Source organism: Pieris rapae, chromosome 17 (genome assembly GCF_905147795.1).
Source record: "Pieris rapae chromosome 17, ilPieRapa1.1, whole genome shotgun sequence".
NCBI lineage: Eukaryota > Metazoa > Arthropoda > Insecta > Lepidoptera > Pieridae > Pieris > Pieris rapae.
The window spans coordinates 5,674,285-5,691,181 of record NC_059525.1 but is presented as its reverse complement, the minus strand read 5'-3'; the positions used below and the strand labels follow the sequence as shown (position 1 = coordinate 5,691,181).

Sequence of the window (16,897 nt, the reverse complement as noted above, 5' to 3'; positions counted from 1 at the left end):
ATTGTAGAATGTTTAATTAAAAATTTTAAAGACTGACATTTATTGGAATGGACTAAATTCAATTACAGCGTCATTTATAAGTAGAAGTAGTATGTTTCTGGTAGAAATATATGGTGTTAGATACCGTGTGACCTAGTTTGGTATGAGAGATATTGTGATATAAATAAAAAGAACATGGCCGCCAAGTAATGTACTTGGCTATACTTAGACTAACTAACACTGTAGCGATCTGGGAATGTATCGTTTTACAATCACGTTCAATTCACTATTATGCAAGCAATGTGCTGAATTATCTTTATTATATGGTAGGTGTTAGACTAGTATTTGTCAAGGTATAATTTGTTTAGTCCTGTTTTCTGTATCTACTATCGGCTTACCACTAAGGGTGAGAAACAATTTGTCATCCTTAATGGTAAGCCAAGTGCTAGCTACTGTTTACTTGTACTCTATACATATTTGATAACATAATATGTTGCTCCGTAGTTCTTTTGGAATACAAAGCTAGTAAACCTTTTGAGTTTATATGTTAGACAGCTAAACTTCCTAGGTCGTAAAAAATTCCTTTGTGTTGTCTTCAAACAGATTATCCAAACATTGTGGGGTGGCAAGTAACTTAAGTCAAATTCAAGATGTTTTTAAAAGTTGACATTACCATCGACTTAAATTTACCACCTCATCGTGTATTATCATCAAATGTCATGTACTTCTCATAGCCCAGTCATATTAGGTAAGAAAAGGGGTCAACCTCGGAATGAAAGATAATAAGCTGCAAATTGGTATGAACCTTTGTTTTGTCATTCTAAATGTTTTCTCAAAAGTCACAATCGTTATCGTGTCCGCGTCTTAAGATATTCAAGGTCAAAGGTCACAAAAATCGGTTTTTCGCGAATATCTGGCTTCCTATCGGTTGAATGAGATTTGCATTTATTATAAAAGTTGTAGGCTATAAAATTCCCTACAACTTTTGTTTAAACTTTTTTTTCATACGACCAACCGTTTTGAACGTAGAGCGCGAAGTGCTCATGGTACAGTCATATACGGCCTAATGCAAGCGTGAGTTATGGTTATCAGTACGTTATAAAGTCAATTATTTACTTGGAAATTATAATTATTAAACAATGCCTATTATTTATGTACTAACTATTAATTATTTATATTTAATTAAAGTAAGTAACTTGATTATTTATATATAATTAATCATTGACACAGCTATTGCCTTATCAGAACATCAAAAGACTGCTGTCATCATAGGAGAAGATATCGATTTGCTCGTTATTTTAATTGGACGTACTCAGTCACATCATCAGGAATTTTTTTTGAAAAAAGTTGGCAAAGGCAATGTCAAAACACAAATATATTCTACTAAAAGTTTTGACCAATATCCTCGTACTAAAAAGCACATTTTATTTTTACACGCATTCAGTGGCTGTGACACGACTTCTGCGCTATTTAAAAAAGGAAAAAAAACTGTTACTAGAGCATTGGAAAAAAATTCCTGATTTAGATAAACTGGTGGAAGTATTTCAACAAGAAAACTGCCCAAAACAAACATTATTAGAAAATGGAGTGCGCATCTTGTTGGCATTATATAATGCTCCAAAATCTGAGGACAACATTGATCATTTCCGCTACACGCAATTCATCAAATTTACAAAACTAAATAAACCTGTACAACTGTCAACACTTCCACCAACAAGTGTAGCAGCTCATCAACACATAAAACGTGTCTACTACCAGATTCAAACGTGGTTAGGGAAGGACTTAGAACCTCAAGAATGGGGCTGGATGCTTGAAAATGAAATCCTGGAGCCCATACGAACGTTATTACCTCCAGCACCAGCCGAACTACTAAACGTAATATTTTGCAATTGCAAAAATGGTTGTGGTTCCCGCTGTGGATGCAGAAAATCAGGGCTCCAATGTTCTTTAGCTTGCGGCCAGTGCAACGGACAAGCTTGCCTCAACGCTTCACTGTATCCAAGTAATCCCGATGAAGAAAATACATATGATCCCGATATTCTGGAAGGTTTGGAGATGAACATGACAGATAATGAGGATGATGACAATGAATCGAACATTTTTGAGCGACAAGAAGAAGAAGATAATTAGCTTCCATTTCCAATTTCATTACAATTAATATCAACAAAGATACTTTTGATATTTGAACTCACATTTTGATAAATGTATATTATGCCGTATTTAATAATAAATAAAAATATGTGTCAAATATATACTCTTACTATCATTTTAACTTAAAATAAAACTAAAATATATAATCCAGAATTAATAATATTTTATACTTAAATAGTTAAATATGAATAATTATATATAAATAATCAAGTTACTTACTTTAATTAAATATAAATAATTAATAGTTAGTACATAAATAATAGGCATTGTTTAATAATTATAATTTCCAAGTAAATAATTGACTTTATAACGTACTGATAACCATAACTCACGCTTGACCTTGCATTAGGCCGTATATGACTGTACGATGTGCACTTCGCGCTCTACCTTCAAAACGGTTGGTCGTATGAAAAAAAAGTTTAAACAAAAGTTGTAGGGAATTTTATAGCCTACAACTTTTATAATAAATGCAAATCTCATTTAACCGATAGGAAGCCAGATATTCGCGAAAAACCGATTTTTGTGACCTTTGACCTTGAATATCTTGAGACGCGGACACGATAACGATTGTGACTTTTGAGACAACATTTAGAATGACAAAACAAAGGTTCATACCAATTTGCAGCTTATTATCTTTCATTCCGAGGTGAAAGCCCTAATATGACTGGGCTATCAGACCAAATCATTTTAAACACGAATTTAGTAACAACGTAACGTGTAGGACGAGAAAACCTTTGCCCCTGTGATTCATTTGTTAATGTAGATGTAATTCGTTGTTCAATAAATGACTTTTGTAAATCGTCTTTTATTTCCTTGTACCCTGTAGTTTACGCTTGGGTTATTCCGGCTCGAAGGACTAATTGTTCGTCGCTGCTTGATTTATTTAGTTACTATATAGAATAATCCTTTTTTATTGGAATAAATGACTTACAAAGTAATACAAAATGAATTGAAACATCATATGGTAGATTCCATATTTATTATTACAAATTACCATTAACAGTAGAGTATAAAACACTGGATGCTCTTAAGGTATTAGTATAATAAAAATAATTAGTAGTATTCGTTAAGATCTAATTGTTATTGTTGACTCGATCCCATCTCCATATTGTGCCATCGTCACAGCAATTGACAAGAACTTTTCCATTTTTAGAAAATGTTACCTGAAAAATAGTTTTAAGTAGCAAATTTTTTTTTACTTTTTGGTTTATTTTAAAATCATTATCGGAAGAGTAATAGGAATCGAAGTGACATAGTTATGGGTATATTATTAAATTAAGTTGAAATTTAAAATTATAATGAAACAATAACAACAAAGCAAAATAAGAATAATTAAACCACCTGTCTGACTGCAGCAACACATCGTGGATGTATGAGTTGTGATGCTTTCGATCCTCCAGCAACATTACCCAATTCCCACACCATTGTCTTGCCACACTGGTTACCAAGTGCTATTACCTGAGCACCAATAGAATTTTTAGATGAAGGAAAAGAATGCTCATTAAGATATAATATTCATATTAGGTAGGTTTGGTTGAAAACAGAACTTACTTGCAAATTTCATAATATTTTAGCTAGTACAAAGACAGTGGGCGTCTTATTTGTACCAACTAATATATACTAATATAACAGGGATTATTAGAATGGTTAAATGTATGTAACAATGTATCATAAAAATAGTAAAGTATGTAATTAAAGAATTTTAAGGCTTACATTGCCAATCTCATATTTGACACCAATAAAATTGTTGACATTTCTGATACAATTTAATCTAATAAATAATTTAATTTTTAATAAAATAATGATTAAAGCATTGTACTAAAAACTTACCCTTTGGCTATAGTCAACAGCAAACCGAATGAACCATATCTCACATTCCTTGTAGTCAAATCTATGCACAATAGTAATTGAGTTGTCTCCTGGACGTAATTCAGTTTCTTCTAAACGACCTGGCTTCCAACATATTATGGCATTTTCACATGACTGAAAATGAAAAGAAACTTTGAGATAACCACAATGTAGGAAGATCCCTGCATTCATTAAAAGGACATTTTTATCACACAACGGACCAATTATGAATCTAAGTGCGGACTCCACCAACCTATAAGTACTTTACATTAAACATTCATCCATTGAAAGAAAATTAATTATTGATATATTTTATTTTATTAAACCTGTGGGAAAACCAGCACAATAGTTATTATCTTATTGAATTGGTGAATGTTTTTTCTTTAATATTTTATGAAATTATCTCGAGAAAACTTTGGAAGATTGAATATGAATTGAATTGAATCGAAGGTGCCAATTTTATAAACAAATACGAGACCAGATGCAAAATAGTTCGTCTGGCGTAAAATTTTCTGTACGAGATTTTGACCTTGTTGCTGATCGAAACCCTATGGCGGACAATGAACAAAGTTCTTCGTAAAAATCCATCAAGATCGAAGTGCGACGGAATGGTTAATCTCTTGGCGGAAAAAAAACTTTAAAACATTCCTCCAACTGTGGTTTACTTTTTTTAAACGTTTTTAATTTTCTTTGCATACTAGACGAACTATTTTGCACCGGGCTCGTATATAGTGTAAATTTCCGCGAGTTAAAGAATTCCATTATAATAAAGGTAATATAAATATTACCTTAGATAAAATGAGATCACCCATCCACCGCACGCAATCTACATAATTTCTATGTATATCTCGTGTGGAGAAGTCTGGAAAATGTTCCTTTAATGAATTGAATGGCCTCAGTGCTCGATGAGGGTTAAAACTATAACTCTGCTTAATCGCTTCATGCATTGACGGTTTATCTAACCTCCATAGCTTTAACGAGTGATCCATTCCACATGACATTATCCGTTCACCTTTCAAATCAAAATCTGCACTTAGCACTTCATCTCGATGTCCTTCTACACCTCCAAATATGGCTATGCAGACATCTGTCATAATATTCCAGAGACGTAGAGCGTGGTCTTTGCTAGCTGACAGTAGTAGATTTGGATCACGGGGATGAAATTTTACTTCATTGATGGCATGTCCATGCCCTATATAATGTTTAATACAAGTCTGTGTAGCAGGATGGAAAATTCGTACGATACCACGAGAGCCAGCCACGGCAAGCAATGGCAGGTTGGTTTCTTCTTCATATGACCATGCACAGGTGTAGAATGTCTCATCAACCTGAAATCATGATTGCTGTTAAATTTAGGCTAAACTTCTATAGATTGTAAATGTATGAATTACTTTCTTTAGCATTAACAATGTATGTTAGTAACTACACAATAGTCCAAGTAAAAAAAATGGGAGATACTTGACAAATTTTAATCTATCAGTAAGTTTGTTATTAGTTGCAAGCTCTGGTGGAAAGTCATGCCTGCTTAAAACTTGTTATGGACTTACATCTGGATCAGCATAACACTGTAGGAATTTAAAACCACCAGATTCTGGGCATTCATATATTGACACTCTGTTGCTGCCAACAACAGCAAAAATCTGGGGCTCCCCATCACCTAAATTGTGGTTGAACTGACATCCAAATAGAGGTTGGCCATGATCTTCTTTAGCACTGCAACTGATAAGAGAAGTTACAAATTAATTTCAACCTTTTTTTTTTACATTAGATCTTATGTCAAAATCTAGTGATATCTACTTATATACCTTTTAGAGAAACTAGAAATCAAGGTACCGACGCATTCTGTGCGCATCCAGGAATTATTTATGATACCTATAACTAATAACAATGTGTCAGAATTCTCCGCTCGTTAGAATGTGCAAATATAATAATGCTGTGTTTACTGAAGTTGATATTTTTCACAATAATCTTATGTAAATTTAGAAAGATAGTTCATGGTGAATACTTGCAACCTTAATTACTATTTTGAATTAATTATTCATTCATTAGTCATTCAGTTTAATATGTTGCATGTTGTTTGGTTGATATTCAGTGTAAAATGCTGTGTACAGATATAAATAGATGTCAGATTTTCAGATGTTGTTTAGTGTATTATAACTGTATGTATGTAATCAATCTGTTTTCTGTTTTTGTACCTAAATGTAAAAATATAATAAATAAATACCAATTTTTGAACAGATGGAATTGAGCTAAGGCGTAAACTTATTTTATACAAAAAATGACAAAAATATAGATTGATAATTAGAATTTGACAGTCCTTAATCTAAATAACAAATATCAAAAAATAATCAGATTGTTGTTAAGATTGTAATATCATTAGAATTTTTTTGGTGGTGTTGTTTCTAGAGGCTGTAAGTAATTATGTTTCCAATACATATCTTTGAAATAACCTAGAAAATAAAACCACTTATAATATATTACACTATATTAAAGATACACACATTACACTATATTAAAGTAATACTACAAATCAACTACAATCCTCTAAGTCTACAATTTTAATTTGTAAATAGTGTTTATAATAAATAGACAAAAGATTTATAATCTCAACAAAACATTTTACAATAACTTACTTGAACTTATAAGGAGGTTTAACAGGTTTTACTGTTTTTGGTTTCTTTCCTCTTCTGCGTTTTTTCACTCTAGTATTGGTGGGTGTCTCACTTCGAGAGGTATTGTCTGTGTTGGAAGTACTGTCAACACTTGAGGTATCATCCTAATATAAAAAGTTAATCTTTATAGATATTGTATTACATTTAATGTACATGTTTCATGAAAGTTAGAACGTGTATTCATCATCAACACAACCTCTTAGTCAAATAGTATATCATAAGCTGTTGTACTTACTCCTTCATTCTCGGAGAAAATCATATTGAAATTATTATCCAGTGACGTTACTAAACAATCTTAATTGTAATTTTAACAATCTATCAAGTAACATTTATTATAATATCTAAGATATTATGATTAAACAAACGGTCGGCGATTGATGTTTCAGTTTGAAATTTAAAGTTTTATTAATTATTCTTTCTGTATTCAGGCTCCGTGCTTTTGAGGGGGAAAACTTTATTGACTTAAGTTTTCAGTATTGTTTAATGTGTAATGTGTATAGGTAGAAAAAAGTAGTAAGTTTGTACCAACGGATTCTATGACATTTGTGTCGTTTCGAAGTATTCACAGATTATTAGTTTTGTAACGGCGACAGATAAGGGAACACTCGTGATGCCACTGACATTAGATACTTTATCGAAATTTAGTTTGTAACGGCGGCCATAATATAATTTTTATATCGATGTTACCTGGGCAATATCTTGTTAATGGACAATTCCAATTATCTATATGTTACTGTAATCTGACAGAGGTAATTTTATAGTTTTGAAAGAAATAATTAATTGTAAACATATTTCTTTTACTGCTTTGCCAACGCTCGGCAACAATACAATTTTTAATGAGTATCATGAGGTCTTACAAATATTAAACAAAACAATTGCTAAGCAAAAAAAAACTACAAAAATCATTTTAAAGTGTGAGGGGAGCAACTATGAATATCCAAACCTAGCTCGTTTAGTTGAATGCTCTGGACATCGGTGAGCTTTGACCAAAACGCGTCCTTCGGTAAGGAGGTAAAGCATTAAAGGAAACTGTAAAAACGTTGTAACCTATAGTAAAAGGAAAAGAAATTCAGAAAGATTTGTATTTACATGTTAGATTGAACAAATTGGATGCCATGCCATTTAAGAAAACTACGTGTATAAATAACTTAAATATAATTTATTTTCCTTAAGTTTTCCTAATACATAATTATAGTTTTAATCTAAGGCACACTTCTAAAGGAAATACATAGTATATGTCAAAAAAATTCAATAGTTTCAAACAATATTTATTTATAAACTGTAAAAGGTAACAATGTAATTACTACTTACAAACATAAATTAATCACAGCCATTGTAAGCCTATGCTAAGAATTAAAAAGACATGTAATCTGTGTGTTTATGTGTCAAAACTATCTAGAGCCAAATTAAAATATATATGTATATGATAGTACCTTGATATATTGAGATGTTTCAATTTTCAGTTACATGTCCTTTAGGTCCTGCTTTACATCTAGATTAAAAATCTATAAAATATAACATTAACGCCCTAATACTGATTTACATAATAATATACATTATGTAACGCCTCTATTTTTACCCATTGCAATACCGCTTTGGTTCTAATGGCAACATTTCGGATAATTAAATAGAACCTTAAATAGTATTAAAGCTCTCTGGCGGCAATAATTATCATGTAGCCTCATGGTTAACTTGCAAATACACTGGTACTAAATTATACTTAATGTTTTTTATGGTAACAATTATCCTATCAAAAGTATATTAATTACTCAAAAGTTCAAAGTCCTATAAAATATAACGTTAGGACACTGCCTTTCAAATCCGGCCTTACATTTTGTTATTGTCTTAACTTGACCAGTTACCTGTATCCGTTAGAAACTTTGTCAATAAACGTTCTTTTCAGGTGGTGTTTCAGCCTAAATGTCTGTATCCATTTAGTAAATTCAGTTCATTGGCAAACATCTAATATTTCGTTTCCATGTCATAGGTAAAAGCTTTTGCTTAACGGATTGATAAGTTAATAAAATATTTCATGTGGCTAATTAAAAGACGGTGGTTGACAAAGGCATGCATGCCGTAACGCAACTTTTAGCCATGGCATGAACCTGTCGACTCGTGCATAAACTCCGGGATACCCTTGTCTCGCACAGCCGCGTCCCCACGAAACGATACCTTTAATAATAAAGAATATTAAACATAATTGTTATTTGGACCTTCGAGCCAGACCGCTACCGAAGTTATTAAAATTATTTAAAATGTTAAATTGAAATCTAAAAATAGAGTCCCTTGTCATAACATTTGATTTGAATATTTCTAGTGATAGTTTTGTTAAATACCCGATAGTAAGTAAATACTAAATCTAACTAGCTATTCAAAGTACAATATACGCACCAACTAGTGTAAAGTACGGTTGAGACATTAGAAGGGGTCCTCCAGAGTCTCCCGTACAAGAGTCACGATCAGGTGCATTAGCACATATCATACGTGGTGTCACCTTCCTACGGCCATAACCAGCATTTGTGCACTCTTCTTGCGTCCAGATTTGTACTTCAGCCTGAAACATATTATAAACGCAATTAACTAAAGCGAGGAAATATAGTTTGGAATGTTCTTGTGTCCAACTCAAGTGTCTTAAATGTGTAATAATATTTTTTTTTATTTAATCAATATTTATTGATTCAGAAGTGTTAATTAAAACAGTAATCATTTAGAACGAATATTTACTAACATATCGAGAAAAATACATTTAAAATGATTTCGAACCAACGCTGTCAAAGACAACCCTATTTATTTGGTCTGGGACAGTTGCTAACTTTACCTCTGAGTCTTAAAAACATCTGTTTCTGGATAATTGCTTCATAATGTAAGAATATGAACCTGTGTCTATGACCTCGAAATAGAGAAAAACCAGTACAACCTAAGTGTTTGGTTAGTGGTTAAAATTATGCAACTGAACCGAGCTATAAGACTTAAGATTGACTATGAAAGTGAAAGTGGACAATATCTTACTTTCATGGGAATATTAGAATGTGGTCCTTTTTCAATAGTACTGCCCCATCCGGACACTATAGCATCACCTCCATCAAGGTAATCGTCGTCATCTGAAAGAATCCATACCTATTTACGAAACGCTACTTCTAGTTGATGTGGATGCCGTAAATATAGCGTGACTTGATAGAACAATTTTATAAATTAGCGTATGCAAAATATTTATTTAAGGATGGGAGTGAAACCGGTAAGTCTGATCCTAGTTTTTATTTAAAAATTTATGGTTAAAACTTCAGTTATCTTTTTAGTATTCGCCATCACTTAAGCCACTAAGTTGTCTTGCGGTATATGAATGCAATTTGTACCAGGTAGGCAGGCAGGCCGATAAAGTCTGTCTGGCAGCGGTTCAGCAAGTCTCAGGACAGCGATATCATTGTCATATGTATATCTGTTAAAGTCCGGGTGCTGGAACACGTGTGAAACTTGAAAACCATCCGATCTTGAATTGTTTACGTCATATTCACCGACTAGAACTGTCAAGCGGGAAGCTTCTACCCTGAAACAGAAAATTTCATTTTTAGTTTACTAAGATTATGTAAACAAAATTTTTTTGTGTGACTCATAACATCACTGGAAGAGATAATCATACATAAGAAAATCATGAAATAAAATACATCGGTTAAATCAGAAAATATTGTTTCTATTTTTATAATGGCTGTGTGGGTCGCTTAATAACATTTAAAATACGAGAACCAAAACAAGAACGATAAGAATTTTGAGAGCAGAGAAAGTATTTTCATATAAAAATTTCATTACCTACACAACTACACTGTAAATTGAGACTGTTTTGACATTACAAATTCAGGACGCGTTGTGAAAGAACGAGACAATCGATTGCATGACAAAACGAAAGATGTGTGAGCGCATCCATCATTGACCTAGACCCGATTTGTGCCATGACCTTGCAGATACATACGCTACACTAACATCATAAACTTCGCCACGGGTAGCAATATAAATGAAAAACTATTTACTATTGCTACCCGTGGTTTCACTAACCTTGGTATAAGGATGTGTTTAAGACTGATGTCCTGGGGGCTGAGAGAGTTAAGCGGTTAAATGTGTCTATAATTGACTAATATGCCATGGTCCAATCACTTACAAATACTCTCATCCCTAAGGTATTGCAGAAGAAACATTAATTATTCTATTCTTCGTATATTTGAACAAAAATGACATACACAGAAAATAAATATATGCTCCACTAAGTTTCCATTTGATATTGAAAACTTTTGTTTATATTTATACTCTGACTAGTGGTGAATTATTAATAGTGTTCGAACTCCGAAGAGACTTTATAAATGAATGCGTTACAAGTTGCGCAATGGCCCATGTGCATAATCGAATGTATGCAAGAATTTGCGTGGACCTTGCCTGTCATCTTTAACAAATGTAGTTGTGGACATCTTTATTTGCTAGATTTAAATGGTCTTACACAATATGTGCACAGGTGTTTGCGCCTTTCATACGTGGAAGTTTTAAGTGGAAAAATAATTGCGTCATTTAAAAAAATAACACAATGTTGTTTTAAGTATTTTAAGGTTTTAAATGTTTTCATTTTTTTATATTTACATGCTTTATTTTAATTTTATTATTATTTTATTTTAAAGAATGTTACGAATTATTAGTAAATCGAAATCGAATTAATGGCCTTGTGTTATCAGTTAAACGCGATGTTCCTTATTGAAATTCTACAGACTCATAAAATATTATTGACTTCTTCTATTTCTAAAAGAATGTACTATATCGTTACATAGATATATAATAAAAAAATCAAGCTGGTATATATTACAGATTGTGTCAGCTTACAATAATTATTAATTTGATTTTCAAATCTGTGCCAACGAAACGGCTGCACTAAATGTACACAATATGTTGTCAAAACGCGTTTAAATCCACTAGGACTGTATTTTATGTTGTGGTAGAGTACTAGGTAGGTACCATTTTATAGCATTATAAGTTTCGAAAGCGTTATCTTTCTAATTTAAACTCATGACGAATATAATTTAAAAAGTGAAGATGACAGTTGAGTGAAATTCTATTTAACAGTCGATTGTTTGCCAACTTGGGTTGACATAATGCCGTATCTCAATTATTTACTTTCACCAATTTGACATCCCACGTTGTTGAAATTCTTATCTTTCGTGTAATTAATTTGCATATTTCAAGCAGTGAGTCATTGATATTGATTTATAGCAAAAATAAGATTTTTTATTGGTCATGTATCAATAATATTTTGACAGTGACAGTCAGACAATTTTGTAAACTTATAAACTATTGTATTTCCAAAATTATGATTTACTAATATTTGCGATATAATAACATCGATTCAACTTGTGCCTCAATACGATTTAAATAATTCTTGCGCCGACATTAATTGTTAACTTTATTACAAAGTTTCTTAATTAAAAGTATGTCAGTCTCCTTAGATACAATGTCATCACCTACTTTCGGAGTAACAGTATTAATTTCACTTATACGTAAAATTACCCGTCATTATTTAATTAAGTTTTATGAGACAAGGTTATTGGAAATAAAGCTATTGTAGTATTCGGATAGAACTTTACGAAAAATATGTTGATCGATGAAAAAATTAATTATTTTTTTATTAATATCTATGATCAAATAGCCATTACAGCTGCACTCAAATCTTATGTATTGATTACACACTTTTGTTATATTAATAGTAAACAGAAAATATATCTGTTCACTCTCAAATGTCTTAATAATTATATGATGATAGATTCTACGAAAACAAAGTAACGACAATATTTATTAAGAATATTTAGGTAAAGTTAATGCATATGTTAAAATATATTTAGGGATATTTCCGGTTATGATTATAATCGGTTATTTAAGGAAGAGAAAATAATATCTTGGAGGGTCACCTCCAGTATGGGTCAAACGTCTGTAAACCCTAAGAATATTGAGTGTCATTTTGAATTGACACACATTTTCCAAAAGCGTCATATAACAATATTTTTATTAATATTAAATAAGGTTAAATATCGTAAAGTGACTGTATTTTATAGTATTTTGTGTGAAACACTGATCTTATAGCCTGTAATTTGACCCACACTTTTATTGTACTGACACACTTTTAAATTAAATCTATTGGGTTGGGGTCAGGACATTGAAGGCGTAAACTTTTATTACATTAAAGGAACAAAGTTTGAATACCGAGAATTAGTATTTAAAACTAGGAACGTCCCTGGGTCTCAATCGGTCTACTTCGATCGTAATATTTTTAGCCTAATATTCCATGAAAAAAAAACCATGATACAAGAAAGTTTAGTTCAGTTTAGTTTTATAGAATTTTATGAGAGCTAGAATATCGAAGTATTTTTTGTGGATTTATTAAATTAGAAGATTTGAGAGTATTTTTTTGCGTAGATGTGAAGACGATTTTTTCGCGTTCTGAATTACTTTCTTATAGTGGAACCGAATAACTTATTACTCTATGCTATTCTATGTGTATTCACATCTACATAGTTGTTAGAAATGATTTTCATTGCGTTGCAACCAAATTATTTAGATGGTTTGACTCTGGACTTGATGCTTTCTCTGCCACTAAAAACCTCACTGAGTTTATATAGAATACTTACTCATAAATACAATGGGTGGCTGTTATAAGGTGGTCCCGTGCTACCACAGTAGCACCGCAAATAAGTTTTCCATCTCTTTTGAGGGCAGCGAGCCAGGGGAATTCTCCGGGACCCACGGGCCCACCGCCGACCACACGGGCACCTCGCACCACACCACATGCTGTAATGATACGGTATACGAATTAATAATTTTATACACATTTTAAGAAAACCATAATAATTGTTAATGTGTTTTTGTCTATAAATTGACTTTTTTTCTATGACGGTAAACGGGTAGAAGGCTCACCTCATGTTAAGTGATACCGCCGCCCATTGACACTCAATGCCAGAAGGCTCACGAGTGCGTTTCGGCCATTTAAGAATTGGCACACTCTTTTTTATTTGATTTGGGTTTTTGGTTTTCGAAAAAAGAGTTTATTGACATTATTGGTCATGTTGATACGATATCCATTCATTCATTTATTCCCCAAGTAATGTAATAATTATCTATATTCCATAATAAAATATGTTTGTTATGGAATATCAGATGCCGGTATCAAATATTCCACGTCATTAAATTTGTTTCGTTAGACAAATCGGCAAAGAAGACAGAGGGTGTAGGTGTAGAGAAAAGCCGGCTTAAAAACTCTATTTGCTTTTCTGTGTGTACCAGATAGACGCAATTACGAAACCGCTTTAAATTAATTAATTATTGTTATAATACTTTAACGGAAAACCCACTTTCATTATAAATACAAAAAAGGTGGAGAAAGGAGATACAGAAACGAATAATAAGCACATAAAAATTAGGTGTTTACTCGTTATCTAAGTAAAATAAATTAACTCTCACGACCTAAAAAGGGTGCGTGGCGAAACAATACTGCGACAGACATCTTCTTCTGTATTTCCATAGACACGAGTAATTCGAATTGATTGTCATCTTAGATACTAAGATAAATTATTTTACACATAAATAACTGCTATCATTGACGAAATTAAAAGGATAAAGGCAAAGGAACTTAAATGTTTTAAATTATACCAAATGTGGGTCAGCAGTAATTGATAACGGAAACGAAGACGTCTTATCTACTGAAAGATTTACTTACGAACCGAAACATAAATATAGTATGGAGTGTGATTTTAATGCATTGTTGCAAATCACTTTCTTCTTAAAGTGAATATGCTTTATTTCTCCAGATTCTGAAGTTTTAAATTACATAAAAGGATAATATAAGGGTAAAGAGTTTAGGTTATCTTAGGATATTGGTAATAAAAAATTGCTTCTACAAACAAATAAATCAAGTAATAATCGGTTGCAAGTGACCATTTTACGTCGGATGTTTAAAATGGCTTTGATCATAGCTAATATTTGTGATCATAGCCTCTTTATCGGAATCATCTTCTAAACATCACTGAAGCAAAGAAATGCTTAAAAACTCTTTCTTAGCACAATAGATCGAACAACATAAGACGAAGGCTTCCATTTATGATGATTTTTAAGATAGTAAAACTACTACTACCATATTAAATAGACAAAATATTTGTAAATTTACTGGAAAATATATTCATTATAATTTAAGCTATTTAACAGTTAAAATAAACTGTTATGATGACTATATTTTCTTTCAGATTACGCAGTGCGGACCATTTTGTTCCCGTTGCAATTTGATATATGACGCACTTTTGTTCAATTTGACTTACAAACCACTTATATAATTTGAGGACAACATTTATTTCCAGCTCAAATATTATAAACGTTTTCAATGTTTTGTGAAAAAGACAAAGATAAAAATTAAAACCTTAATTAAAAGCGGAACGCACTTTCATGTTGTTCCAAATTTAAACATATAAGAAATAATGTTTTAGGACGTTTTATGAATCACTTCTTATATTTGATTTTATCATCTAAAACATTAAGATAGTTTTGCAACACTATTGTCATGTAACGAATTATATTTCGAATTTCGACAGAGACCATAATGCACCATTTGAAGAGCTCTCATCTATTAGCAAATGATATATGACATAATACAAGGAACCAATAGAGATTGAAAACAAAATCGCTGGCATAATTTCCTTTTACGTTTAAAATACGAATGTAGATTATAATGCGCCGTGCGTATTTTACGCTAAATTCCGTACGCATCTTAGATAACGTGATAATATTACTTACTACGTGATTTTACGTATTTTTACATTTGTTTCGTCGAAAATCTGCATATTATCTTGACCGATTTTTTGCCTTGCTTCATTAAGTGCTGGTAACTTACCGAACTTCTTAATGTAAACACATAAAACACATTACTATCTACACTATGACCTTTACACATAATATCAAACACTCACTGCAGGTTTTGCAGGCACGAACTGCCGCGAGCACAGCTAGGAGGCACAAAGCACGAAACATGTCTGCCGAAGTCACAGGCCACTCTGGAGGCAGGAGGAGACGCCGGCCCAGCTATTATAGGCCGTGGGCGGCGCCTCTGATAAGGCTTCGGGGCCAGGGTGATCGGACCAGGCCAAGTTCACGGGTACGCGGCGACTGAGCGAGTGACACTGCTTCTCGCTGCGTCACCCCACCAGCCACGCGGGATTGTGCCATAGTCCAAAAAGTGGTAGGATCGGTAGGATTAGACAGTGACCTTCATGACTATTTTTGACCCCAAATCATTGGGTCAATGGTAGACTTTCGCTTAATTGTAGGACATTAAAGTGTATTGAGTTTATTGCAGTGTTAATTTTGACGGCGACAGATTTATATCATAAGTGCGTTACATTCGTCACAACACTTGCATCACACGAGTGGTGAGAATTAATTAAAGGATGCTTATTCATGAGCGACCCATATTAATTTATCGGAATAATGGAATACACGGAAACAGGAAACTTCATTCATTATTTATCCTGTTATACACCTTGTATTTTAAGATTATTAATAAAATCCAATCGTCTTATATTATTATAAAAACATTCAAACCTGTCAAAATGCCATCAGAATTTGTATAACTTTGTTATCGTATTGTTGTAGAATTAACAGTTATGATTACTTACAGTCGTTTTAGTGGCTTTCGGTACTTACTGCACGAAATATCGAATAATTTCGATATCACATTTAAAACGTGTCAAGTACTTGATAAAAACATAATAGTTCCATGCAAATTTTGAAACGGGAGGCACGGCAAGATAAAGATCTTTTAAATCCATCGGCATACTTTGAGTATTTTGAAATATAAAAAAACGAACACGGTATACGATTGAATTTTTAAGAAAATATTAATGTTTGGGGACTAATTTAGATTTAAATGAAACATTAACAGGTCACTCGTTTATACATCATTATATGGATTTCGATGACTTTCACGCGGTAAAGCACGAAGGCCCGAAGCCACAGGTTTTCAGCTATTTCATCATCTAGCTTTTAATTACTATTTTGTACAGGTTTTTGATTGATTAATAAGAACGTAATATATGATTTATTAATAGTCGTAGTCAAAGTCGGTCACTGCATTTGAGTCGGCTATTTGCATTAATAAATTAGGTAATATTTTGATGGACCGTCGCCCGCGGTTAGGACGCCTATAGGTTTGTTTATCTTATTTACATAATTTACCGCGA

The 16,897-nt window shown here is 32.4% G+C and overlaps 2 protein-coding genes across 2 annotated transcripts; both read right to left on the bottom strand.

Moving 5' to 3' along the window:
* Window positions 1–3,092: 3,092 nt before the first annotated feature.
* Window positions 3,093–7,147, bottom strand: LOC110999880 (polycomb protein EED). Its single transcript, XM_022269148.2, has 7 exons — window positions 6,886–7,147; window positions 6,612–6,754; window positions 5,526–5,697; window positions 4,767–5,306; window positions 3,961–4,113; window positions 3,472–3,588; window positions 3,093–3,293 (listed from the first exon to the last, which is right to left on the bottom strand). Exons 1-7 carry the CDS (start codon window positions 6,907–6,909, stop codon window positions 3,204–3,206), a joined length of 1,239 nt encoding a protein of 412 aa, XP_022124840.1. The 5' UTR covers window positions 6,910–7,147; the 3' UTR covers window positions 3,093–3,203.
* Window positions 7,148–7,905: 758 nt separating this feature from the next.
* Window positions 7,906–15,887, bottom strand: LOC110999881 (transmembrane protease serine 9). Its single transcript, XM_022269150.2, has 6 exons — window positions 15,629–15,887; window positions 13,304–13,463; window positions 10,004–10,194; window positions 9,660–9,751; window positions 9,042–9,204; window positions 7,906–8,822 (listed from the first exon to the last, which is right to left on the bottom strand). The coding sequence occupies exons 1-6, from the start codon at window positions 15,687–15,689 to the stop codon at window positions 8,689–8,691; spliced, it is 801 nt and encodes a 266-aa protein (XP_022124842.2). The 5' UTR covers window positions 15,690–15,887; the 3' UTR covers window positions 7,906–8,688.
* Between the last annotated feature and the right edge of the window lie 1,010 nt (window positions 15,888–16,897).

Excerpts from the sequence above, each read along its gene's own strand:
- LOC110999881 (XM_022269150.2), bottom strand. The coding sequence starts at position 15,689 with ATGTTTCGTGCTTTGTGCCTCCTAGCTGTGCTCGCGGCAGTTCGTGCC. Across the intron at positions 10,195-13,303 it reads GCCACCCATTGTATTTATGA|GGTAGAAGCTTCCCGCTTGA; the intron begins GTAAGTATTCTA and ends TTTCTGTTTCAG. Across the intron at positions 9,205-9,659 it reads ATTCTAATATTCCCATGAAA|GCTGAAGTACAAATCTGGAC; the intron begins GTAAGATATTGT and ends AATATGTTTCAG.
- LOC110999880 (XM_022269148.2), bottom strand. The coding sequence starts at position 6,909 with ATGATTTTCTCCGAGAATGAAGGA. Across the intron at positions 6,755-6,885 it reads TTTTCTCCGAGAATGAAGGA|GATGATACCTCAAGTGTTGA; the intron begins GTAAGTACAACA and ends TTTTTATATTAG. Across the intron at positions 3,589-3,960 it reads CTGTTGACTATAGCCAAAGG|GTAATAGCACTTGGTAACCA; the intron begins GTAAGTTTTTAG and ends ATTGGTGCTCAG.